The sequence below is a fragment of the Lithobates pipiens genome, unplaced genomic scaffold (assembly GCF_037356315.1).
Source record: "Lithobates pipiens isolate NorthernLeopardFrog02 unplaced genomic scaffold, aLitPip1_a1.2 Scaffold_19, whole genome shotgun sequence".
Classification (NCBI taxonomy): Eukaryota; Metazoa; Chordata; class Amphibia; order Anura; family Ranidae; genus Lithobates; species Lithobates pipiens.
In genome coordinates, this window is record NW_027507764.1 from 220,100,201 (window position 1) to 220,127,672 (window position 27,472).

The following is a 27,472-nucleotide window of genomic DNA, read 5'->3' on the forward strand; positions in this document are numbered from 1 at the left end:
CAGCAAGAGACTTGCTATGGGGCACCTGATCCCAAGCCACAGCTCCCTGTGTCCATTTAGACACAGAGCTGCGGACCCCGCCCTGCCCCTTTTCTCTTTTAATTGGCTGAGGATGGGGGTCCCGGGCAGCTGAGACAATCCTACAACATCGCTGGATCTACATGGATCTCAGGTAAGTATTAGGGAGGCTAAAGGGGGCTGCTGTACACAAACGTTTTTTTTTATCTTAATGCATAAAATCCATTAAGATGAAAAAACTTCTGTCTTTACAATCACTTTAAGTTAATGGAAACCCCAAAACACAGGTCATGAATGCAATGTGTTTGCTCCCACCACCAGCTTCATTTTGCTGTGTGTTTGCTACCTGTAAAATCTGCAGTTGAACAGCCATAACTTCCCTTTGCAATCAGTTTGAATCCAATTTAAATTGAGTCTAAATTGAGTTGAGCGGCCAGGGCAGAAAACTATCAATCATTTTGCACTAATACACAAAGATACTTTGTTTATTAATGCAATCATATTTTGATCAGATAATGACATTACATTGTGGAACCAGAAAACATGATCAATAACTTATGATTCCAACTATTGGTCAAAATCCACTTCCCCGAATGACATATCAGTTGAATTGGTTTCGACTATATATATCAGTTGCTCCTATCTAAAGAGATTGTTGGAAAAAATATATAATTTATTGAAGCATGCATAGCCACTTTAGCCCTGTTTATGCTCTAAGTCAGAATATGTACTGGATGCCTGAGTGGCAAATTGCCAAGCACGATCACATCTGAGGAAGGGGAATGAGACACATACTTTCCCTCATAACTGAACTACCAACTATATTATTCATTGCCAGCTACAAGACAGAGCTGTTGGGGAGAGATGAAAAAGATTGCTGATGAGGAGTCTGCCATGAAACTGAACCTGTGCTTTCTCCAGCAGGGGGAAAGCACAGGTTAACTTTAAAGCCGCGTACACACGGGCGGACTGTATGTCCAACTTAGTCCGTCAGACAATCCGACGGACAGTCCGTGCTACTTTCGAATGAACGGACTTGACCACACACGGATGCACAAACAGTCCGTCGAAAGTTTGCGCGATGACGTGTACAGCACGTACGACGGGACTAGAAATAGGAAGTCCAATACACAGCAATGCAACCTTTCGCCCTGTAAATCCTTTCTGAGCATGCGCCATACTTAGTCCGTCGAACTAGCCTACTCACGAGCGGATTGTCCGCTGAAACCAAAGTACGACGGACAATATTACGGAAATTCCGAAATACTTAGTTTGCCAGACTGCACGCTGAAAAAGTCCGCTGAAGCCCACACACGAGCGGACTGTCCGCTGAAATGTGTTTAGACGGACTAAGTTGGCCAGACAGTCCGCCCGTGTGTACGCGGCTTAAGTCTAGTAAAATGTTTGCTGTGTAGTATCAGCAGTAACTGATTGCTTTCACTTACCCATTGTAAAAGTATTAGCAAAATCAAAAGAAACAGAATGGTTTTCATATGTGCCTACCAAATGTTCTGTCTTTGCGGCATATACAGTGGTGTGAAAAAGTGTTTGCCCCCTTCCTCATTTCCTGTTCCTTTGCATGTTTGTCACACTTAAGTGTTTCGGAACATCAAACCAATTTAAACAATAGTCAAGGACAACACAAGTAAACACAAAATGCAATTTGTGAATCAAGGTGTTTATTATTAAAGGTGAAAAAAAATCCAAACCATCATGGCCCTGTGTGAAAAAGTGATTGCCCCCTAAACCTAATAACTGGTTGGGCCACCCTTAGCAGCAACAACTGCAACCAAGCGTTTGCGATAACGTGCAATGAGGCTTTTACCGCGTCCTGGAGGAATTTTGGCCCACTCATCTTTGCAGAATTGTCCTAATTCAGTTACATTAGAGGGTTTTCGAGCATGAACGGCCTTTTTAAGGTCATACCACAACATCTCAATTAGATTCAGGTCAGGACTTTGGCTAGGCCACTCCAAAGTCTTCATTTTGTTTTTCTTCAGCCATTCGGTGGTGGACTTGCTGGTGTGTTTAGGATCATTGTCCTGCTGCAGAACCCAAGTTCGTTTCAGCTTGAGTACACGAACAGATGGTCGGACATTCTCCTTCAGGATCTCTTGGTAGACAGCAGAATTCATAGTTCCTTTTATCACGGCAAGTCTTCCAGGTCCTGAAGCAGCAAAACAGCCCCAGACCATCACACTACCACCACCATATTTTACTGTTGGTATAATGTTCTTTTTATGAAATGCAGTGTTCCTTCTACGCCAGATATACTTGGACACACACCTTCCAAAGAGTTCCACTTTTGTCTCATCGGTCCACAGAATGTTGTCCCAAAAGTCTTGGGGATCATCAAGATGTGTTGTGGAGAAATTGAGACGAGCTTTGATGTTCTTTTTGCTCAGCAGTGGTTTTCTCCTTGGAACTCTGCCATGCAGGCCATTTTTGCCCAGTCTTTTCCTGATGGTGGAGGCATGAACGCTGACCTTAACTGAGGCAAGTGAGGCCTGCAGTTCCTTGGACGTTGTTGTGGGGTCTTTTGTGACCTCTTGGATGAGTCGTCGCTGCGCTCTTGGGGTAATTTTGGGCGGCCGGCCACTCCTGGGAAGGTTCACCACTGTTCCATGTCTTCGCCATTTGTGGATAATGGCTCTCACTGTGGTTCGCTGGATTCCCAAAGCTTTGGAAATGGCTTTATAACCCTTTCCAGACTGATAGATCTCAATTACTTTCTTTCTCAATTGTTCCTGAATTTCTTTGGGTCTCGGCATGATGTGTAGCTTTTAAGGATCTTCTGGTGGACCTTACTGTGTCAAGCAGCTCCTATTTAAGTGATGCCTTGATTGTGAACAGGTGTGGCAATAATCAGGCCTGGGTGTGGCTAGAGAAATTGAACTCAGGTGTGGACAACCACAGTTATAGTATGTTTTAACAAGGGGGGCAATCACTTTTTCACACAGGGCCATGATGGTTTGGATTTTTTTTTCACCTTTAATAATAAACACCTTCATTTACAAATTGCATTTTGTGTTTACTTGTGTTGTCCTTGACTATTGTTTAAATTGTTTTGATGTTCCGAAACACTTAAGTGTGACAAACAAGCAAAGGAACAGGAAATGAGGAAGGGGGCAAACACTTTTTCACACCACTGTATTCTTCAATGAGCAAGACTGTATACACAAGTCTGAAGAATTGATGAACAAAGTGGTGAAACTAAGGATCAAAACGAAAAAGGCATGGAATGAGAATAAAGAATTAAGATAGTAAACACCACAATATAATGCAGCACCCCGCAAAAAGTATCCAAAATACAAACATGATAAACACTCCTGTGTGTCTGAACAGTTAATAAATACACTTTGAGAATGCAGCAGTGATGTCAAGTCTCCTGGGAAATTCAGGGGTCTCCCAAAGTTTCAAGGTTCTCTTCCAGTCTCCTGAGCATAGCTCCCAATTGTCTCCGATTTTGGGGGACTGTACCTCATTTGGAGCAAAGTCCCTCTTTCCTTCTCATTTGTCCCTCATTTTGGTCTGATCTATATAGTTGTATATAGAATTCACTATAGAACTATTTTTGATTCACCATCAAAAATAGTTTTACAGTGCTAAATCTTTCATCCAATTTCTAAATTGCTGCATATGTAAATTCCAAAAGCCAGTAGAGTATAAAGGAATATTAGTGGTAAAAAAAGCATGTGTGGTTTTAACTAATCCTTCTTTTAACACAATTCTTAAGGGGGTGTGGCAGGGGTGTCCTATAAATACATACTTTTGCTAATAGGTGTCCCGTATTCCCATCTCAGAAAGTTGGGAGGCATGGCTATGTTTTATGAAATCTGAAGTTTCGAAGAATCCCCTAATAAAGACATAGTATAATCACACTAACAAACCTAAGGCTGTCCATACATTATACAATTTTCTACTACCACTTTCCTTTAGATTTACGAAAACCATATACCGTATATACTCGAGTATAGGCCGACCCGAATATAAGCCGAGGCCCCCAATTTACCCCCCAAAAAACTGGCAAACTTATTGACTCGTGTATAAGCCGAGGGTGAGACATGCCTGTCCATCCCTGTGTGTGTGTCCGTCCCTGTGTGTCCGTCCATCCCTGTGTGTGTGTGTGTCCATCCATCCATCCATCCCTGTGTGTGTGTGTGTCCATCCATCCATCCATCCCTGTGTGTGTGTCCATCCATCCATCCATCCCTGTGTGTGTGTGTGTCTCCATCCATCCATCCCTGTGTGTGTGTGTCTCCATCCATCCATCCATCCCTGTGTGTGTGTGTCTCCATCCATCCATCCATCCCTGTGTGTGTGTGTCCATGTGTGTGTGTCTGTGTGTGTGTGTGTGTGTGTGTGTGTGTCCAGCCTACCTGTGTCCCGAGCCTCCGTCCCGTGCCTTGCCTCCTTGCCTCCGTCCCGTGCTGTGCCGTGCCTCCTTGCCTCCGTCCCGTGCCGTGCCTTGCCTCCTTGCCTCCGTCCCGTGTCGTGTCGTGCCTTGCCTCCGTCCCGTGCCTTGCCAGGATCGCCTCGGCGGCCATTCTAAAATTCAAAAGCCCCGCCTCCGCCTGTGATAGGCGGAACACTGAATTTCCCAGCAGCCTGTGTTCCGCCTATCACCGATATCGTCTCATCCTCGTACTACGGACGAGGATGAGACGATGTCCGTGATAGGCGGAACACAGGCTGCTGGGAAATTCAGTGTTCCGCCTATCACAGGCGGAGGCGGAGAAGGAGGCGCGGCTTTCAAATTGTAGTATGTCCGCCGTCTGTCTGCTCGATACGCTGATCGAGCAGTCAGACGGCGATGACTCGAGTATAAGCCGAGGGGGGCACTTTCAGCCTCAAAAAAGAGGCTGAAAATCTCGGCTTATACTCGAGTATATACGGTAAGAGGTCAAACCTAAACACTTTCAATTTGTATGCAATCAGGCAGGTCCTTGTACTACGTATTGAAAGGGGAATCCAAAGGAAATCGAACAAGAAAATTGTATGTCTGGCTGAGCCTTGGCCTGGGCAAACAATCTATGGGAGAGGAAAAACTGCTGTCTTGAGTTACCCTGAGTTTGCGGCTTCTTTTAAAAGGGTATTTGACATTCCTGCACGCTCCACTTCTGCTGCCAAGTGCATTATGTCCATCAAACAGAGTACGAGAACCTTTGCAGATTAAGTCATTGAATTCCGTACTCTGGCAGCAAAGGTTGCATGGAACAATGAGGCCCTCATGGCTGCTTTTTCTCATAGTCTCTCGGATACCATCAAGGATGAGAGATAGCAGCCCGAGATATACCCACTGAGCTGGAGAGGTTGAAAGACTCTTTTAAGGAGTGCTTGCAGAAGCCTCCTGTACATTTGTCTTCAAGCTTTGCAGTCCCATCCTTGCCTCCCATGCCTCCTGGTACAGAGTCGGTCCGTGAACATGAACTCATGCACTTCACTTGTGTCTCTGCGGATGAGAGAGCCCTTAGGAGGAGGAAGAAATTGTGCCTTTATTGTGGCCAGGCTGGTCAGTTTTTGAAGTGTTGTCCTACCCGTCCAGGTTATGCCCGAAAGCTTGAGGTCCTGTCACGGACAGACCTTAGGTGGCATGGTTTCATCCCGTTATCCTGAAGGATAAGCCCCTGGCTTAGTTTACCCTTTCTTGGGCTGAGTAGTCCGTTGAGATACAGGCTCTAATTGACTCTGGGTGTTCATTGATGCTGCCTTTGTATTGAAGCACTGGATTCCGCTGAAGCTGCGTGACACTCCACTTGCCATTGAGGCTCGACAGGAGACCTCTACAGCCTGCCCATGTGACTCATGAGACTTTTTCGTTGTCCATGGCCCTAGGGGCTCTTCACCATGAGATAATCCATTCCAATTTATTTCCTCACCTAAGTTTCTGCTGGTTATTGGTTATCCTTGGTTACAGAGGCACAACCCCTCTTTTGATTGACTCCATGCTGAAGTTTTCTCCTGGTTGCCACAATACAGCAAGAGATGCTTCCAGAAGGTAGCCAAGGTCCTGTGCTCCTCTTCACCCTCCTCATTGCCAGAGGAGTACCGTCATTTTAGCAATGTCTTTGACAAATTTAAAGCCGGTAGTTTGCCTCCACACCAGTCGTATGTTTGCGCAATTGACCTTCAACCTGGTGCCATACCCTCTCGTGATCGGGTTTACCCTTTGACGGTCTTGGAGGCTAAGGCCATGGAGGAGTATGTTGCAGATGCACTTTCCTGAGCTTTCATCCGCAAATCCTCATCTTGTGCTGGTTTCTTCTTTGTAAAGAAGAGTGGTGAACTGAGGCCTTGTATTGATTATAGGGGGTCTCAATTGTTTCACGATTAAGAATGCCTATCTGATTCCATTAATTACGGAGTTACTTGACCGCCTCAAGGGAGCAACGGTTTTCACGAAGCTTTGAGATTTGAGAGGGGCATATAATCTCCTGAGCATTAAGGAGGGCGATGAGTGGAAAACTGTGTTTAATACCAGAACAGGCCACTAGGAGTACCTCGTAATGACTTTTGGCCTTGGTAACGCCCCGGCAGTTTTCCAGGAATTTATTAACAATGTCCTCTGGGATTTGTTACAGTTATGTGTGGTGATTTATCGCCACACTATCCTCATATTTTCCTAGTCCCTGGAGTGCCACCACACAGATGTCTGTCGTGTGCTTCAGAAACTGAGAGAGCAATCTCTATTGTAAATTGGAGAAGTGTGAATTCCATCGTGAACAGGTTAAATTCCTGGGTTAATTTCCACTTTCTTGTCTAGTTTCAATTACAATGTCTCATTCTTACCCAGTACTAAGAATGTAATGGCTGACTCTTTGTCATGACAATTTTCCTCCACTTCCAAGATGGAGACGATTCTGGTTCCTGCGATTCCTCCTAAACATATTCTGGCTAGGGTTCGCACCAGTCTCACCACTTCTTTGGGTGACAAAATTCTTGCTGCTCAGGTCCATGATCCTCCTGAGAAACCTTGTGACCACTTCTTTGTCCCAGAGAGTCTCCGTACTACCGTGCTACAGATTTGCCATTCTCTCAAGGCTGCTGGCTACCCTGGGAGGACTGAGGTTGGCCAGACTGAGACAGAAGTACAGTTAAATCACACTTGTTTAATAATTAAAAAAAAAGGTAAACAGAGTAAACACATTCAAATCATAGCCAGAGTTCAGGAACCGGAACGGATAGTCAGACAAGCCAAAATGTCAGGGAGCCAGAGATGAGCATAGTAGAACAGCAAGCAGGATCTGGAGCCATAAGGAATGTCAGCCAAGCAAGTCTTTAACAGGAATAAGGATGAGCCGAACACCCCCCGGTTCGGTTTGCATCAGAACCTGCAAACAGACCTAAACTTCGTGTGAACTTTAAAGACTATGGGACTCAAACGTTCAAAATCAAAAGTGCTAATTTTAAAGGCTAATATGCAAGTTATTTTCCTGAAAAGTGTTTGGGGACCTGGGTCCTGCCCCAGGGGACATGTATCAATCCAAAAAAAGTTTTAAAAAAACTGGCATTTTTTGGGGAACAGTGATTTTAATAATGCTTAAAGTGAAACAATAAAAGTGTAATATTCCTTTAAATTTCATACCTGGGGGGGTGTCTATAGTATGCCTGTAAAGGGGCGCATGTTTCCCGTGCTTAGAACTGTCCCTGCACAAAGTGTAATTTCTGCAGGAAAAAAGTAATCTAAAATCACTTGCGGCTATAATGAATTGCCGGCTCCCCGTAATACAGAGAACAGTCATTGAAAGTCATTGATAAAATAAAAAAAGCATAGGGTTCCAACAAATTCAATTACCAGGCCCTTCAGGTCTGGTATGGATATTAAGGGGAACCCTGCGTCAAATAAAAAAAAATAATACGCTGGGTTTCCCCCAAATATCCATACCAGACACTTCAGGTCTGGTATGGATTTTAAGGGGAAATCCATGCCAAATAAAAAAAAAATAGTATGGAATTCCCCATAAAAATCCATACCAGACCCTTTATCCGAGCATGCAACCTGGCAGGCCGCATGAACCGTACCAGGCCACATGCCCTCAACATTGGGAGGATGCTTTAGGGGTCTGTGACCTTTCAAAGCACCTTGTCCCCATGTTGATGAGGACAAGGGCCTCATCCCCACAACCCTGGCCGGTGGTTGTGGGGGTCTGCGGGCAGGGGGCTTATCAGAATCTGGAAGCCCCCTTTAACAAGGGGACCCCCAGATTCCACCCCCCCATTTCAAATGGTAAAGGCCTACCATTTCACAAAGAAAGTGTAAAAGAATGTTAAAAAATACACACACACCATTGCAAAAGTCCTTTATTAAAAAAAAAAAAAAAGATTCCAGTGGTGGTAAACCACTCTTGCTATCCATCGACGGATGATCATCTCTCGGGGGTCCATCGATGGCTGATCTGATCCAACGATGGGTGATCTCTCCCTCCAGCACAGCACATCCATCCTCTGTCTCCAATGACGGAGACACTGCGGGGATCTCGGCAGCCTGACATTTCTTATATGAGGAGGGCGAGGCCACCCGTCACCTGACCCCGACCCCCGCTGACGCAAGTGGGAAAGCCTGGCTTCCCCAATGACGTGTGGGTGACCCCGCCCCCCTCTGATGTAACGGAAGCCTGCGTTACAGGGACGCGGGGTTCCCCTTAACCACTTAAGGACTGCCGCATGGCAATGTACGTCGACAGAATGGCACCGACAGGCACAAGCATGTACATGTACGTGCTTGCCTTCCAGCATGTGGGGGTCCGATCAGACCCCCTCACACTGGTTGCGGCGGTCTGATTTGCTTCAGGAGCGATCCGGGATGAGGGGATGGCCGTTGGTTTCTGGCGAATGAGAAGCTTCCCCCGCCTGTGTAGTGTAAACACAGGCAGGGAGGAAGTGATGTCACTCTCCTCGGGGCGGTCTTTTTGACCGGACTGCGAGGAGAACATAATAGTAAGTGCACCAACACTACACTGACATGTAGGTACACATAGGCACACGAATCCCCCCCCCGATCCCTCCCCCCAGTCACAGTGTCACTGATTGCAGTGATCATTTATTTACTGATCACTGCATTTAGTGTCAGTTGTGACAGTAAAAACTGTCAGGGCAATTAGTGTTAAGTCCAGGGTAGCCCCCTACCCCCCCAATAAAGGTTTAACCCCCCTGATTGCCCCTAGAGTTAACCCTTTCACCCCCTTTTGCCAGTGTCACTAAGTGATCGTTTTTCGGATCACTGCATTAGTGTCACTGGTGCCGCTAGGTAGCTAGTTATTTTTTTAGGTTCACCGCCAGGTTTTTATAGCACTAGGTACCCCCATATACTACCCAACAATGGTTTTAACCCCCTGATTGCCCCTAGTTAACCCTTTCACCAGCGATCACCGCATAAGAGCCACTGTTGAAGCTGGTTAGCCAGTTAGTTATTTAGGTTCCCCGTCAGGTTTTTATATAGCGTCAGGGACCCCCATATACTACCTAATAAAGATTTTAACCCCCTGATTGCCCCTAGTTAACCCTTTCACCAGTGATCACTGTATAAGTGTTACGGGTGACTCTGGTTAGTTAGTTAGTTTGCTTTTTATAGCATCAGGGCACCCACCATTTATTACCCAATAAAGGTTTAACCCCCTGATCACCCGGCGGGTGATATCAATTAGGTTTTAGGGTCAGGGTCTGCGTCGCCCCAGGCAGCGCTAGGTTAGTGCCAGTACCGCTAACACCCACGCGCAAAGCATACACCTCCCGTAGTGGTATAGTATCTGAACAGATCAATATCTGATCTGATCAGATCTATACTAGCGTCCCCAGCAGTTTAGGGTTCCAAAAAAATGCATTGTTAGCGGGATCAGCCCAGATACCTGCTAGTACCTGCGTTTTGCCCCTCCACCCAAGTGCAGTATCGATCGATCACTGTCACTTACAAAACACTAAACACATAACTGCAGCGTTCGCAGAGTCAGGCCTGATCCCTGCGATCGCTAACAGTTTTATTTTGGTAGCGTTTTATATTTAAATCCTGAAGGCAGTGCTTGGTTTTCGGGGTCCCGTACGTGGCTAGGCTCCCAAAAAGTCCCCCACGTGTGGTATCCCCATACTCAGGAGAAGCAGCAGAATTTATTTTGGGGTGTAATTTCACTTATGCCCATAGCATGTGTGAGCAATATATCATTTAGTGACAACTTTGTGCAAAAAAAATAAAAAATTTATATTCCTGCAACTTGTGGCAAAATATAAAATATTTCATGGACTCAACATGCCTCTCAGTAAATATCTTGGGGTGTCTACTTTCCAAAATGGGGTCATTTGGGGGGGGGGTTGTGCTATTTTGGCATTTTATGGCCTTTGAAACTGTGATAGGTAGTGAGGAGTGAAATCAAAAATTTGCACCCTTAGAAATCCTGAAGGCAGTGATTGGATTTCGGGGTGCCGTACGCGGCTAGACTCCCAAAAAGTCCCACATATGTGGTATCTCCGTACTCAGGAGAAGGAGCAGAATATATTTTGGGGTGCAATTCCACATATAACTATGGCATGTGTGAGCAATATATCATTTAGTGACAACTTTTTGTAAACTTTTTTTTTTTGGGGTCATTATTCAATCACTTGGGACAAAAAAAATTAAAATATTCAATGGGCTCAACATGCCCCTCAGCAATTTCCTTGGGGTGTCTACTTCCCAAAATGGGGTCATTTGGGGGGGGGGGGGTTGTACTGCCCTGCCATTTTAGCACCTCAAGAAATGAGATAGGCAGTCATAAATTAAAAGCTGTGTAAATTCCAGAAAATGTACTCTAGTTTGTAGACGCTATAACTTTTGCGCAAACCAATAAATATATGCTTATTGACATTTTTTTTTACTAAAGACATGTGGCTGAATAAATTTTGGCCTAAATATATGACTAAAATTTAGTTCATTCGATTTTTCTCATAACAAAAAGTAGAAAATATCTTTTTTTTTTGAATTTTCAGTCTTTTTCCTTTTATATCGTAAAAAATAAATATCGCAGAGGCAATCAAATACCATCAAAAGAAAGCTCTATTTGTGGGAAGAAAAGGAAGCAAATTTTGTTTGAGTACAACATTGCATGACCGTGCAATTACCAGTTAAAGGAGCGCAGTGCGAAATTTTAAAAAGACCTCTGGTCCTTAGGCTGACAATTGGTCCGGGGCTGAAGTGGTTAATATCCATACCAGACTTGAGGGGCCTGGTAATACAATTTGGGGGAACCCCCGCGCTTTTTAAAAAAAAATGTATTTAATCAATTACTTTCAATAACTGTTCTCTGTATTACGGGGAGACGACAATTCATTATAGCTGCGAGTGATTTAAATGACTTTTTTTCCTGCAGAAATGACACAGGGACAGTTATAAGCACGGGAAACATGCGCCCCTTTAGAGGCATACTATAGACACCCTCCAGGTACAAAATTTAAAGGAATATTACACTTTTATTGTTTCAATTTAAGCATTATTAAAATCACTGCTCCCGAAAAACTGCCGTTTTTAAAACTTTTTTTGCATTGATACATGTCCCCTGGGGCAGGACCCAGGTCCCCAAATACTTTTTATGACAATAACTTGCATATAAGCCTTTAAAATTAGCACTTTAGATTTCCCCATAGACTTTTACAGTGTTCTGCTGCTTTTCGAATTTGCCGCGAACACCCCAAATTGTTCACTGTTCGCCGAACAGGCAATGTTCGAGTCGAACATGAGTTCGACTCAAACTCGAAACTCATCCCTAAACAGGAACACAGGAGAACGTCTCTATAGATCTATAGATGTGACCAAGGCGTAGGTAGAGATTAGGGATGAGCTTCGAGTTCGAGTCAAACTCATTTTCAACTCGAACATTGCCTGTTCCCCGAACAATTTGGGGAATTGATTTGGGGAATCCATCTGGGGGAAGAACCTGGGAAATTGCCCAGGTTCTTCCCCAGATTGCCCTGCAGCCAGGTACACAATCTTAGCCACACTTCTCCTCAATAGTCAGTCTACTGGTTCTGTTTTTATTTTTGGAGAACTTGGATAGGGTTCAGGGAAATGAGTGGGATACTCCAAAAACAAAAACTATAGAGATTGAGGACAATAAACTCCTTTCTGGATAAGCTGAAGCAGAAGTCATTGCTTGTAGCAAACTGTTAACTTGGCTTTGTAATAGAAGCAGTCAAAAGCAGACTTTTTTCTTTAGAGCACCAAGAGCAGAGTCCCTTCACAGAGAACTAAATACACTGAGCTCTTCAGAACACCAGCCTATGTTCCCTTTAGACAAACATACACATCACAAGAGAGGTGGCAACAACCTAAAAGCCTCTAAGATCTCTCACAGCAGTCTGTACTAACAAAAGGTCCAGGAAAGTCAGTTGCCTCCTTCTAACTTCCAAGTGACACCTTTCTCCAGGGATACCAGACAGCCAGCTTTCTGTAGCTTTAGCATCCAGGCTTCTAGGTCACCTACCTGAGGCCTCACGAACAGCAAACACATGGCAGCATCACTCTGAAGGGCAGCAGCCCTCCAGGCTGGACTGATCTTCTACAGGAAAAGACTGAGAAGTTCAGTCTCTCAGAGTATTTATGCAGTTTCTCAGCAGCCTTCAGGGCCCAGCTCCCTGAATTAGGGCAGAGCTGCATAAATATTCAAACTGCCATCTGCACTGCTCCACACCTACAGTATGTTCCAGAAAATTCTCCCAGCTCTCTGGAAAGCAGAGGGGTCTATCAGACTGGCATATAAATATCTCAGTACAGCGCAAATACATAAAACTCTTTACAGTGAAATACTAAATGCATAAATAAAAGTCCATATAGTGAATGATACAATATACAGTGATCAAGAAAGATCAAAAAGAGTCCACTTGTGCAGTGTGTCTTTAATCAATATATCCAGTGACGATGTGATCCCTTCACCAATGAACTAGTTGGACTCTCACCTCATCGAATGGACCCCTGATAAATCAGATAGGTCAAAAACACATGTTCCCATCAAGGGTGAAGTATAAGGCTACAGCAAACCAAACGGAAGCATTTCCAGATAGAATCTCCTCAATGTCATCAGATCAGGATAATGTCATATATGAAAAAGAACAAGCAAATCTAGTGCTCTCCGTTTGATAACAATTTATTAAAACAAATGAATAAAAACAAATTTCCACTCACATTTCTAAGCACTGATCTCCAGTGCCGAGTGCAAAGCAGGAAATAACATGCATGGATCAGTGTGTCAGCTGGCGGATGACGTCACGACGCGAGTCACGTGGTCCGTACGCGTTGCGTCCCAGGGAAAGGGCGGGACTTCATCAGCGGTGACGGAATGACGTCGGACGGCCGCTTTATACTAACACACTAAATTTAAACCAATAAACAGCGGAGTTATGCGCAAGGCAAATGCCGCTACTAGCGTGACACCGGAACATACATCTGTGATCACTCCATACACAGAGGGAAAGGAGAGGGCATATAGAAAACTTTATGAGCGCCAAAAAATATTTAAAACAAAATTAAAATCAACACCAGAGAGAAGCGTACGTCAAGTCCGCTAATTAGGCAACAAAATATCACCCACTAATAGTTCTCGCATAAAATATGCAGAGAAACGAACGAGACGTTGCCCAAACGGACAATACAAAGCTTTAAACGAATCTCCCGGTAGGTCGCATGACCAATGATAAGAACTAACGAATATACCCGCAAATGCCGCTGACGTCATCAGAAAGCTACACTGATCCGTACATGAAGAAAAAACAAACAAACATACCTATAATTAAACACATACCATACAGGTAAAAAAGAAATCAAAAAATATATACAAAAAGTAAATATAAAAATAAAAATAAAAATATCACAATAAATATAAAAAAGAATCAGATACTATAGAATAAAACAATTATCTGTCCGAAATGAAACAATTTAAATCAAATTCCACATTTAAACCTCCCGGGGCAAGAACCCGTGTTTCATGGATCCAATAGGATTCACGTTTGCTTAATTGGCGTATGAAGTTACCTCCACGCCAATGCTTGGTGACCTTCTCAATCCCCCAAAAGCTCAAACTCCTGGGATTCTGGGAATGCACCAATTTAAAATGGCGAGACACATTATGAGTCTTCAGGCCCTTTTTAATATTATTTACGTGTTCACCCAACCTCACATGTAGAGGTCTGGAGGTTCTACCGATATATTGGAGACCACATCCACATTGTAACATATATACCACCCCTATGGTGGAACAAGTGATGAGTTTATCGATCTTGTATTCCTTATTATTACTAGTGGCTATGAAGGATTTTCTCCTTTTCATATTGCATCTAGAGTGCCTGCATGCCGTACATCTACCACACGCATAAAAGCCGGATAGAAAAGAGAAAAGCCTGCTTTCAGTTTGTACAGGGGGATCAATAACACTCGGTGCTATTTGGTCACGCAATGATGGAGCCTTTTTATATATGAAAGAGGGCCGTGCGGGTAACAATGGACCCAACACTCGGTCTTGTTTCAGTATAAACCAGTTTTTGGCCACAACTTTTTCAAATTTTTTATACTGTACGTTATAATCAAGGACCATTCGGAAATTAACCCCTTCCACACCTGATTCTTTTGCCTTATCTTTAATCAGAAGGGACCTATCCATCTGCTGAACCCTAGATATTTCATGTTCAAGAGCAGATGGATCATAACCCTTTTCCCGAAACCTAGAGGACAATGTGTGGGCTTGATTCACAAAGTCATCCATGTAAGAACAATTCCGCCTTAGTCTAACGTACTGTCCCCTGGGGATATTGCATAACCAAGACTTATGGTGGCAACTCCCCAGGGGAATGTACGAATTCCGATCAGTTGGCTTAAAGTGGTTTTTCAATACTAGCCCATCATTTGCTTTGGTGATCTCTAGGTCAAGAAACACCAACCGTTCTTGGCTGATATTCCACGATAACTGGATGTTTTTGAGAAGGTCACCAAGCATTGGCGTGGAGGTAACTTCATACGCCAATTAAGCAAACGTGAATCCTATTGGATCCATGAAACACGGGTTCTTGCCCCGGGAGGTTTAAATGTGGAATTTGATTTAAATTGTTTCATTTCGGACAGATAATTGTTTTATTCTATAGTATCTGATTCTTTTTTATATTTATTGTGATATTTTTATTTTTATTTTTATATTTACTTTTTGTATATATTTTTTGATTTCTTTTTTACCTGTATGGTATGTGTTTAATTATAGGTATGTTTGTTTGTTTTTTCTTCATGTACGGATCAGTGTAGCTTTCTGATGACGTCAGCGGCATTTGCGGGTATATTCGTTAGTTCTTATCATTGGTCATGCGACCTACCGGGAGATTCGTTTAAAGCTTTGTATTGTCCGTTTGGGCAACGTCTCGTTCGTTTCTCTGCATATTTTATGCGAGAACTATTAGTGGGTGATATTTTGTTGCCTAATTAGCGGACTTGACGTACGCTTCTCTCTGGTGTTGATTTTAATTTTGTTTTAAATATTTTTTGGCGCTCATAAAGTTTTCTATATGCCCTCTCCTTTCCCTCTGTGTATGGAGTGATCACAGATGTATGTTCCGGTGTCACGCTAGTAGCGGCATTTGCCTTGCGCATAACTCCGCTGTTTATTGGTTTAAATTTAGTGTGTTAGTATAAAGCGGCCGTCCGACGTCATTCCGTCACCGCTGATGAAGTCCCGCCCTTTCCCTGGGACGCAACGCGTACGGACCACGTGACTCGCGTCGTGACGTCATCCGCCAGCTGACACACTGATCCATGCATGTTATTTCCTGCTTTGCACTCGGCACTGGAGATCAGTGCTTAGAAATGTGAGTGGAAATTTGTTTTTATTCATTTGTTTTAATAAATTGTTATCAAACGGAGAGCACTAGATTTGCTTGTTCTTTTTCATATATGACATTATCCTGATCTGATGACATTGAGGAGATTCTATCTGGAAATGCTTCCGTTTGGTTTGCTGTAGCCTTATACTTCACCCTTGATGGGAACATGTGTTTTTGACCTATCTGATTTATCAGGGGTCCATTCGATGAGGTGAGAGTCCAACTAGTTCATTGGTGAAGGGATCACATCGTCACTGGATATATTGATTAAAGACACACTGCACAAGTGGACTCTTTTTGATCTTTCTTGATCACTGTATATTGTATCATTCACTATATGGACTTTTATTTATGCATTTAGTATTTCACTGTAAAGAGTTTTATGTATTTGCGCTGTACTGAGATATTTATATTTTGAAATGTGGGATTTGGTAATTTGACCTACAGTATTCTAGCTGCATTTTTTCTTTATATATATATATATATTTTTTATTTTTTACTGTTTCAGTTTTTTTAGCGCTGGTTGACTTTCTCACTATCAGACTGGCAGCAGCCGAGAACATTGAACTGAGCTAATCCATCAGTTGTACTGGTTACAGGGAGAACAACTACTTTTAACTAACACAATAATTACAGCCACACTAGTTACAGTGAGGCAATCTAAAGTTACTTAACAAAACTGAACACAATGAGCCTACACTAAATCTAACTAATCCTAGCACCTATCTAGGAGGGTGCTACATACTGCTTTGAGTATCCGGCCATAGTCTTGGCTACGGCTCTGTCCAAGGTCATTCTTCCCCCCAGAACAAGCTCCTGTCACTCCTCTCACATGTTTGGACCTTTTAGTCAAACAGCTGTCCCTCTATTCATCTTCGCATTAGGGTTGTGGTTGTGATGGTAGCCTCATGTAAGGCAATGCCATACACCCAGTTTCATCCAAGACCATTAAAAGCTTAACATTCTTGCTATGTGGGACACATGGACTCAGTCTCTGGATCTTCCCATGCACCTGACTAGCAATGCTTGGTTCTCTCTGGCATGACAATTTTACAATTTAGCACTGAAATCAGGGACACCTTTCTACCATAGGCTTAACGGGTACTCACAACCATTGCCAGCCTGTTGGGCTGGGGAGGAGTCCTGGATGCCCTCTCAGTACAGGAACTTGGTCATTGACCCTGCTTCCAAACATTCCAATAACATGTCTTTTCACTGTCTAGATGTCCCCAGCATTTTATTTGGTGGCTGTTGTCCTATTTTCCTCCCTTCAAGCTGCACCACGCACAAGCTGCTTTTGTATTATTGAAATGAGAGCCGGGTCAGAGCAATGCAATTTCATCCTTGGCTTCGGATTGACAACCCCCTATGGCTAAACAGTCTTTCAGAAGCCAGAGGCAGATAACACTTCTGCTGCAGCACAACAGCAGCTGGAGTATGGTGCAGCAGGACAGGGAGTAAGATTAAACGAATATCAGTCACTCAGCAATAGGCAGTTGCACATGCCCGGAATCAGCACTTAGCATAGCCCATCAAGCATAAAAAGCTGGGAAGATAATCCCAGAATAATCAGAACTGTCATCCTTAACTTTAATGGAGCTCCCATGACCAAATGTCTTGGGTTCTGGGTATAAATGCAAACTGCCAGGGACCAGTGCTGCCATGTTATGCCATGCTTCCCCATAACTGAAGTTCTTAAGGCTTGCCTATACAATTTTTTTTATTAGAGAATAAACTACGTTTATCTGAATTTCATATTGGTAAAACGTAGAGAAGACAGAACAATTGGTAGATATTTATGACCAAAAATCTAGAGTTCTGATAAGAACATAGCTCTGCAATTTTACCAGAAAAGTACACATTTCGGCTGTAGCATTACTCTTTATTTACAGCATGGCATGTAAACATATACTCTATGGGAAGTAATATCAACTGACCACTAGATGGTGTTCAAACACTTATCAATGCAAACAGTAGAAAGTTGAAAGGTTGCTAAAAAGCATGTTATAATATTTTAAGTGGTATTAAACTCAACAACATATTATTGTGCAGCTCAAGAAATTTTGGATGCATTTGCTGCATTTTATTTTTGTTTTTGGTCAGCTTTTATTCATTTATATAAAACCTTTATCTCAAAAATATATATATTTTTTTACTGTAACTGCCTTAAAAGTGTTAGTTTGACTGCTAGCAGGTTTAGAAGGACTTGACTGGTCAACAAATAAAGCTGAAATCAAGCTAACAGTACCCTCTCCCCATATTTATAATGCTGCTGTCCAAAGGAGTCTCTGTTGCTCCTTCATTAAGGCCCCTTTCACACTGGGGCGGTTTTCAGGCGTTACAGCGCTAAAAATAGCGCCTGTGTAGCGCCTGAAAAAAACCGGCCCCTTTCACTCCAGTGTGAAAGCCGGAGGGCTTTCACACTGGAGCGGTGTGCTGGCAGGACAGTGAAAAAAGTCCTGCTAGCCGCATCTTTGGAGCGGTGAAGGAGCGGTGTATTCACCGCTCCTACCCATTAAAATCAATGGTACAGCGTGGTAATACCGCCGGCAAAGCGCCGCTGCAGCGGCGCTTTGCGGGCGGTTTTAACCCTTTTTCGGCCGCTAGCGGGGGTTAAAACCACCCCGCTAGCGCCCGCAGACCGCCGCTAAAACGACGGTAAATCGCCGCTAAAAATAGCGGCGCTTTACCGCCGACACCCGCACCGCCCCAGTGTGAAAGGGGCCTAAGAGAAGAGACACACCAGGGGCTCATTTACACAGGAGGTTGGATGGCAGTAAAAACATGCAGCTGAGCTGTCGAAGTCAGAAACGGGTGTATACATGCAATGGCACTACCAACATCGTACATGACCCAATCAAGTGAATAGACACTGGTGGTCCAAAGGTCTTCAGACAGGAAGTGATCCCCTATATAACCCTTCCCATACAGGAAGTACTTCAGTGTTGTAGCAAGCACTATATCCTCAAAAAAGAGGGGAGGGATTTCTGTGTCCCATGATGTACTCAAAGAAAAGGATTGTACAGGTAAGTATGATGAAAAAATCCCATTTTCTTTTTCATACATCATGGGACACAGAGGGGGTTATTTACGAAAGGCAAATCCACTTTGCACTACAAGTTGTCTACCGGACAAGTTAGGTTCTTGTTTAAGGAAGAGACTGCTACATCTATGGCTGGCATGCTCCATTTAACAAACTTTTCATCCATGGGATATAAAACCTGTCAGGAAGTTCCCAATCAGCGCACACCACCTGTCCCAACAGGGGGTGTAGAGGGAAAGTCTGTGCAACCTGAAGAGGCCTCAGAGATCCCAAAGGGGACCAGGGGGGCCCAGTCACCTCTGCAAGAGGCAACTTAAATGCATTTCGGTCAGCCACGGTCCTGGTGAACGGGCTTGACTGTATTCGTGTACGATGCCAAACTTTGTGTGCCAAGATAAAGGCTACGGTGCATGTGTGACGAAGCCACATGCACCATGGCCGCCAAACAAACTGCTGAGCCCAGCAGCACTCTTGAAAACACACGTGCTCCATGGCGAACCAAGGCAAAATGGTGCACCGTTGTGCGCCATCATACAGATAAAAAACAGCCAGACACAAGCAAAAAAGGTACACTTTGCAAACACCCACAGCTAGCCCAAAACTTCCCTGTATGGTCACTGCACACAGGTGTCCAGCTTTTAGCTAGCTTGACTGATTGTTACAATCACTGGGACACCCTACAATAATAAAATAAAGGGGTTTCACTTACCCGTCCAGGCTCAGGGCCACTTAGAAACTAAGGGCCCTATATTTACCCTTCACGGCGGGTTCTTGTCACCTGGACCTTCAAGGACTGGGTACCCATTTCATGTTTAGGGTCCACTCCCTTGGACCTGTACAGCACCCTGCAGGAAATGCCTTAACGCTGTAGTGTCAAAGATTTCCACTCCGCAGGGTCCAGCGCCTGGAAGCCACATAACAGGCAAAACCTCACAGGACCTCAAGTCTTTTTTGTGAGGCTCGGGTACCATTTATCTAAGCATAAAAGCCTGTGTCAAATGGATCCAATCGGTCAATCCCTTGATTTATTTTTGGAACCTTTTGTGGGACTAGTGACCTGGAGCTCAGAGAGCTCAAACAAACCGTGCCATCCACCTTGCAGACACTGGTACAAAACTAAAGTACTTCCTGTATGGGAGGGGTTATATAGGGGATCATTTCCTGTCTTAAAACCTTTGGTCTACCATTGTCCATTCAACTGATGAAGTATAACCCAGCAGGTAATGAATATTAGCCTGGCTCATGATGTATGAAAAAGAAAAGAGAATTATTACATGGAAAAACACACAAAATATATGATAATATACAGTATATTCAAATTGTACAGTAGGGTAAATGTAGCCTCAATATAATAAAAAATGCTACATGCTTTCATATAAGCATACATTCATCTAAAGTTGTAAAACAAAAGTAACACATAAACGGGTAAAGAAATAATGAGAATGATCTATTTAGCACAGGGGAAGATAAAAAAAGTGAATATAGGCCTTAAGATTTTGCGGGACTGTGAACTCGACATGGATCTGTCCACATGCTCTAAGTGGACAGACACTGGGATTGGTTACAAAACATCACTTTTTAGCATGGCTACAACTTTGGCAATGTGAGACAAAGGATACCTACAGTGGAATGTCAGGATTTGGTTCTGCATACTGGACTGCCCTGTAAAACATAGGATTCTTGCCTCAGTGACAAAGCTCCAACATGTCCAAAGACTGCACACAAGGTAATATATGTGCACCTGGAAGAAACTAACGTGATGAAGAGGGAACATACAACCTCCATGCACACATGGTGCAATGTTTGGCTCTTCCCAAAATGAGCAAGTAGTTACCTCAGTCCTGGAAGAATGCTCACCAGAATCCTCGTAGTTCATTGATAGACTACAAGTACTGACATCCTTTGTAATTGACGGCTTGTAGTTGTTTATTCACAGAACTCTGTAAGTTAATGATGCGGCTGTGTGGGCGGAGCTCTGCAGGGTCACACTCTTTCCAAAGGTGATAGCGGGTGTAGGGAGAAGATCCCTGGCTCCTTGTGACGGGGGGCGGGGGATGCAGAAGCGAAAACATGTTACATGTTTCACCCTGAAAACGGATTGTAATATGTAACATGTTCTGGAAGGTGAACTTTAAAATAATGATTTAGGCCTGAAAATTAGGTAAAACCACAAACAGTATTTACTGCACAAACAAACAAAATATACTACCCAATTTGTGTTAAAATCTAAAACATGAGGTTGTGCTGAGTAGATAGATACCCAACCTGTGAAGACTTTGGGTGTGTCCATGAAATGGCAGCAGATTTCGGTATCCAAAATTTCCCATAGGTGACCCTTTAAAAGCTCTTACAGGTTATCAGTTTAGAGTTAATCGTGAATTATGGCCCTAGAATTCTTGCTCTCACTTTGGCATGCACAGCGATATGTAAACATGCATAGCACAATTGGCGTTTTTACATGAAGGCAACACATGCTGCGACCACAGCACCATGAGCCTAAATGCAGGGCTTGCAGTTGTGGAGCGGTTCTACAATTTAAAATTTGTTTGGCAGCTAACTAAAGTAAAAAAAAAAAAAAGAAGCATCTGGACATGGCAGTAGAGCCGTCTGAACGCCTGTTAGCCACTATTATATTGCCCTCTGAAAAGCTACCCACCGTGGATCGAGGGTTGTACGTTTATTGCCCGTCTGAAAGGACCCTCACTTAGAGTTTGGCTTTGTAATGGATGAAATATAAATTCTGGTGCACTACCAGTACATTCTCCGTAATGTAGAATAAATAACTAGAGATCCTGACTAAAATGGATAGACACTTTTATTAAACTGAGCACACAGTAAAAAATGTTAAACTGCCAGATTAATGGTTCCCTTCCAAAGCTAAGATGTATTTTTTGGCCACAGCTGAAAAAAAAAAAATCTGTTTTAACAGATATGCATTTCAAATATTACTCAGAGTAATACTTCTGTACTGTATGTGTTTATGTTGTAATCAATTCTTTGCTAATAAAATGTCACTTGATTCTTTTCCATTTCTAGATGTAGTATGCAAGAGTAATGATCCATCCTGCACAGTTGAATCTCCATACCTGCTCAAATTGCCTGGTAAGACAGTTTGTTTTAATTTGATGTATTACAGTGTTAACTAGATCAGACTAGGATGTACTGTATTTAACACTATGCCACTCAGCTAATAGAAGCCTATATAGACCAGTGACTTACATGCCTACTATCTAAAGTAAAACTAAAGGCTAAAACTTTTTTTAAGTTTTGGACAGAGTGGAGATAGATTAGAACACCTACTAGGTTTTTATTGCTGTATGTGCCGCTGTTAGACACAGTCACAATCTCTATCATTCTCGTTGAAAGTAAATGCAAAAAAAAAATCCCACATTTTGGGTTGTCCCAAGCAGGGCCGTTGATAAGGGGGGGGGGGGGGGGGGGGTGCGCAACAGCTGGATCTGTCAATCTCAGCGGGAGGGGGGGGCGGAAGTAGAGTGGGTGGAGACTCCCAAATCTTGTCCACCAATAAGTTCACCCCCCCTCCGCTGCGCAGCTATTTAGAAAACAAACGTCTTTTTTCAGTGGGGGCCAGGGAACAGTAAGCAGACTATTTCTTAATGTCCGGGTTTAGGCAGATTAATCCACCAATGCGCGCTACACAGTTGAAGCCTGTCCTCTTCAATATGAATACACTGCCACTGGCCTAAACCCGAAAGTGATGAAATAGTCCTCTTAATGTCCCCCATCTCCCACTGAACACAGGGGGGCCCGGAAAAGTTTGTTTTCTAAATAGCTGCACAGTGGGGGATTAGCTTACTGGTGGAAGGGATTTGGGAGTCCCCACCCACCCTACCTTGCCCCCCCCCACTCCCTACAGCCCTAGTTGCCCAGCTGTGTGGTGCCCAAGAGAAAGTGAGGACTAGAGGTATCAGCAGTGCTCTGCTGGTCCCAAGCCCCCTGCTCCAGGAGGAACCACCTGCAAGAGAAGCACTGCACCTGGGCACCAGATAGAAGAAGCTGAACAGACCAGGTACTGGGGGGGGGGGGAGACTACCAGTGCTGCATTTGAACTCTTGGGTAATACCAAGCACCTTTGGAGTGACACATCTGAGGGTCATTGCTGTAGATTAGGGTACACTAGTGTTGCCCTCTGAAGAGTGAACCACAGTAGAACACTTTTCAGAGGGTGTTTGACACGTGGCAAGGAAGCATTATATTGCCTCCTCACCATCTGATTTAATCCCTAAAAACCTTCAGCACCTTACTGCAACCATGTGCATTGTACATGGTTGTGAGGTGTCCCCATTCAGTGGAGTGGGATGCATTTGGCCACTGAACAGGATGAGGGGGATATTTTTGTATACCCCCATTTGCTGCCATTGCCATTACCCCTTCCTAACCACTGTATTCTGTACATTGCATATCCCAGACCCCTGCATTCAAACACTTCTGACCCCTACACTATGTACATACCCCAGACTCTTGCAAACAGTACAGTATATACGGCTGAAACTACACTGTGTAAGTTAGATAGTACTGGCCCCTGCACTCTGTACACTACATATTCTCGACACCTGTATTTTGTAAATTATATACATACACCTGATACCAGCCCTCCCACTGTTAGTGCAGTTTTGCCACATCCTTATTTCTCCAAGGCACACAGTGCACGCTGTCTCCTTTTTCTCTGCTTGCTGCCTGCAGGCTAGGGGGAGTGGTGGTCAGGCTCAGGCCCGAGGCCCTGTCAGGTGGGGGCGTAATTTCTAACAGCAGTCCTGGTCCCAAGTAAAGTAATAAAGGGGAAAACATCCAATATGGATACTCGTTCTGGTGACTTAGGGGGCCCAAAGGGATTTCCTTAATATGTAGGGATTTCTTCTCACTTCCTGTTTTGGCTATGGGACAGAAAATCAAGGTAAATATCCCTAATGGGACACAGATGGCAAAAAGACTGACAGGGGTTATAACCCTCCCGTACTCTATCCAAAAAGAAAAGGTTTTGCCTATAGTTCTACTTTAACCCTCACATGGGTGCTATTCCCCTCCAAAGTAAATGCCTTCTGCTTGCCAGAGAGCTTAGGGAAGCCAAGGTAGGGTTCAGGAGGGGGGATGCTCACTCGTCCCCTCCCTTTCCTAACTTGCCGGGCGGCATGCTCAGATAAGGGTCTGGTATGGATTTTAGGGGGCCCCACGCCATTTCTTTTTTTTTTTTCCTTTTGGTGTTCCCTCCCAATCCATACTAGGCCTGAAAGCATGGTATGGACCTGGGGGAACCCCACGTCATTTTTTATTGACTGACAGCTGATGACTCTTCGGTTGCTAAGGATGCAGTGTCTGGCAACCAGCTATATACAGTGCGTTTTACAATGGGTTTAAAGAAAAAAAAGTAAACCGCAAAAAATTGCATGCAAAACTCATATAAAAAGCTGGTATAAAAATCCAAAATGCACTGAAAAACGTGCCTGAAAAGTGCATCAAGCGCAGCTGCATAGATGTGATTCTATACTAAGTCTATGCCAAGCTGAAATAGACTGTGGCTGTATGGGGCTAAACACTCTACCAAGTGGTATCTAGGGGGGAAAAAAAAAAGCTTTGTAATGCATGCAATATGTTTCCTATATACACCTGGGCTGAATAAAATACCATGTTTCTATTTCAGTACTGAAGCCACAGCTGCGGTATTTCAAAAGACCTACCTTTTGTACAACACCACGTTTACCCAGCTATCACAAGAAGACAGAGGAAAACGCAGCAGGACATGCAGCACAGAAGTACAGACCATTTGATCAAAGAGGAAGAATGAAGAAAATACAACATATTTCCTTACATTGGAATAAAAATAATTTGGAATGAAAAATATTCAGCTGAATTATATAAAAGAAGTCCTTTATGATTTTTCTTGTATAAAAAATAATATTCTTTACTGTATAAATAATGCTAATATTTTTGCCATTTTAGATAATGTTGTAAGTAGGTCAGTAATTTAGTAGTCTTTGATATATAATACTTACAGCTAAAGGTGAGCATTCGGAACAAGGTTACAAAAATCCCAATGTTACAATTCATTTTTTCGGTTTTACATGGATTTTTAACCATTTGCTGACCGGCGCACGACGATGTACATTGGCACGGCTGCACAAATGGGAATACCTGTGCGTCCCCTTTAAGAAGCGCCATTTTGGCACGCGCATGCCACCGCATACTCTGTGAGCATGCAATCGTGACATGGAGCAGCAGAACGGGGAGATGCCTATGTAAAAAAGGCATTTCCCTGTTCTGCCTAGCAACATGACAGGGATCTACTGCTCCCTGTCATCTGGAGCAGTGATCTGTCATGTTGTAGTGAGACCACCCCCCCCCCAGTTAGAATCACTCCCTAGGACACACTTAACCCCTCGATCACCCCCTAGTGTTTAACCTCTTCTCTGCCAGTGTCATTTACACAGTAATCAGTGCATTTTTTATAGCATCAATTGCTGTATAAATTTCACTGGTCTCAAAATAGTGTCAAAAGTGTCCGCAGTCACGATAAATTGCAGATTGCCACCGTTACTAATAAAAAAAAAATGTATAATAAAAATGCCATAAATCTATCCCCTATTTTTCAGACGCTATAACTTTTGCGCAAACCAATCAATATACACTTATTGCCATTTTTTTTACCAAAAATATGTAGAATACATATCGGGAATAAACGCTGAAGGTTTTTCCGACGGAGTTCCGTCTGTGTTCCACTGAAACTGTCTTGCGTACACATGATCACACCAAAGTCCGATCGTCAAGAACGCGGTGACGTACAACGGGACTAGAAGAGGAAAGTCTAATAACCAGTAGCCAATCTCCTCCGTCTCGTACTTGCTTCAGAGCATGCGTCGTTTTTGGTCCGTCTGAATTTTCTCTATAGGAATTGGTCCCGTTGGAAATATTTAAAACATGTTCTATTTCTAGGTCCGATAGAATTTTAGAAAAAATAAATAAGTCAGATGAGGCATACACACGATCGGAATATAGGATGAAAAGCTTCCATCTGACTTTTTCTGTTGGACATTCTGCTCGTGTGTACGCGGCATAACTCCACTGAACTTATTTACTAGACCGCATGCCACATTTGAGATGCTATTGTGCAATTTTAATTCTGCTGCTAGGTGTGAAGTGATCACTCCCCAGTTGTCAGAATAGTTTTCTTCTCTCCACTCTTTCTTGCTTTGCCCTTTTATCCCTCCCTCCCTATTCTAATCCTTTCCTTCTTACGTCTAGCTTTTCTTTTTCTTACTCCTGAATATGCCTTCCTTACATACTGTTTATGCAGTACATACTGGTGGCTTGGCATCCCCGCCTTCCAAAGGTCTACAAATGCAGGTACAAAGTGTCCTTATGTAGTGTTGTCACTAGAGCTGGTGTCTCCTGCTGTGGTAAAACATGGTGTCTTCCCCCATTAGCCTGTCAGAGTGTTCTGCCCTGCCACTGCAGAATGACAGCAGGACAGGCAGAGTAGGGCACTGAGCAGGCTTGTGCATCGGCCTGATTCTCCCCCATAGCCTGCCACAGTGCTACTTGTTGATGTCACCCGGGTGTAGTCAACGCTACTGTACTTATGAGTACATCACAAAAATACAGAAAATCTTCTCAGGCAAAAAAATCCAGACTTGTTCTCTGTTAGTTGTAATATTGCAATAAATAATAAAGAAAAATACTAAGTGTATAAATATGGTAACATGCCTTATTGTCATAAAATAGTTGACACAATACTCTATATGACAGACAACTTGATTCATAATCTGTTTTCACAATATCATGTTACCTTTGTTTGATCAATGTTACCCTTTTCTACATTGTTTTGTACATTACTTATAACTAATAAAAAATTATTACACATACAAAACCTTGCAAAGAGAACATTAAATACTTACCTGCCCCAATGCTGCTGATCTTCATAGTTTAGTGCAGAATCATCAGCATTTGACACCTATGAAATCAGCAGATGTCTGGTCATTTTCCACATTATGTGGTTTCTTCTACCCAGATAGTAAGGATAACTTGCCACACATTTTCTGGCAGTATTGAATTGTTAGTCTTGTAAATTGCTGCACATTTTCACTTGCAAGTTGCACTTGAAGCACAAGTTCTAGTTGACACTTTTCCAACTTGTAGCAAATTTGCATGGCAAGTCTCTAGTAAGAGCAATGTTGCAGCGGTGAGTCTACAGGAAGAGCTCTGCAAGCCACCTGTGGTGCGATGACTATTGAACAACATGCAGCAGACTTGCAGAATGTTTGCAAAAAACGTTGACCTGGAGTCATGCAATGCAGACTTGCTGCAGTTATGCAACAAACTTGCGAACCTGGCAAGTCTAGGAATAGCTTAGCAAGTAATTTTCAAACTTGCAGCTCAATTGGTTGCTATCTGGCAACTGGCTCCTTCATTTCTATGGGACACAGTAGTGATATTGCTGTAAGTGTAAGCACACAGACAGGGGCCAGGCAGCCAAAACACCTGAAATTGTGAAATTCTTAGGATTCTTTAGCAAGTATGTTTTCTTTTCAAAGGAGATCTGCAACACAGGTGGCAGGACTGGTAAGTATTACATTTTTT

At 43.3% G+C, this 27,472-nt stretch overlaps 1 protein-coding gene across 4 annotated transcripts in view; it reads left to right on the top strand.

The window, feature by feature from the left end:
- PDE1C (phosphodiesterase 1C) overlaps nt 1–26,762 on the top strand; it is a 1,119,495-nt gene extending 1,092,733 nt beyond the window's left edge. For all 4 annotated transcript variants that reach the window (XM_077491702.1, XM_077491704.1, XM_077491707.1 and 1 more), the window contains 2 exons: nt 21,917–21,982; nt 24,540–26,762. In XM_077491702.1, coding sequence (XP_077347828.1) covers nt 21,917–21,982; nt 24,540–24,733 — 260 coding nt within the window. In that variant the 3' untranslated portion in view covers nt 24,734–26,762. The remainder of the gene's footprint in view (nt 1–21,916; nt 21,983–24,539) is intronic.
- The last annotated feature ends 710 nt before the right edge of the window (nt 26,763–27,472 follow it).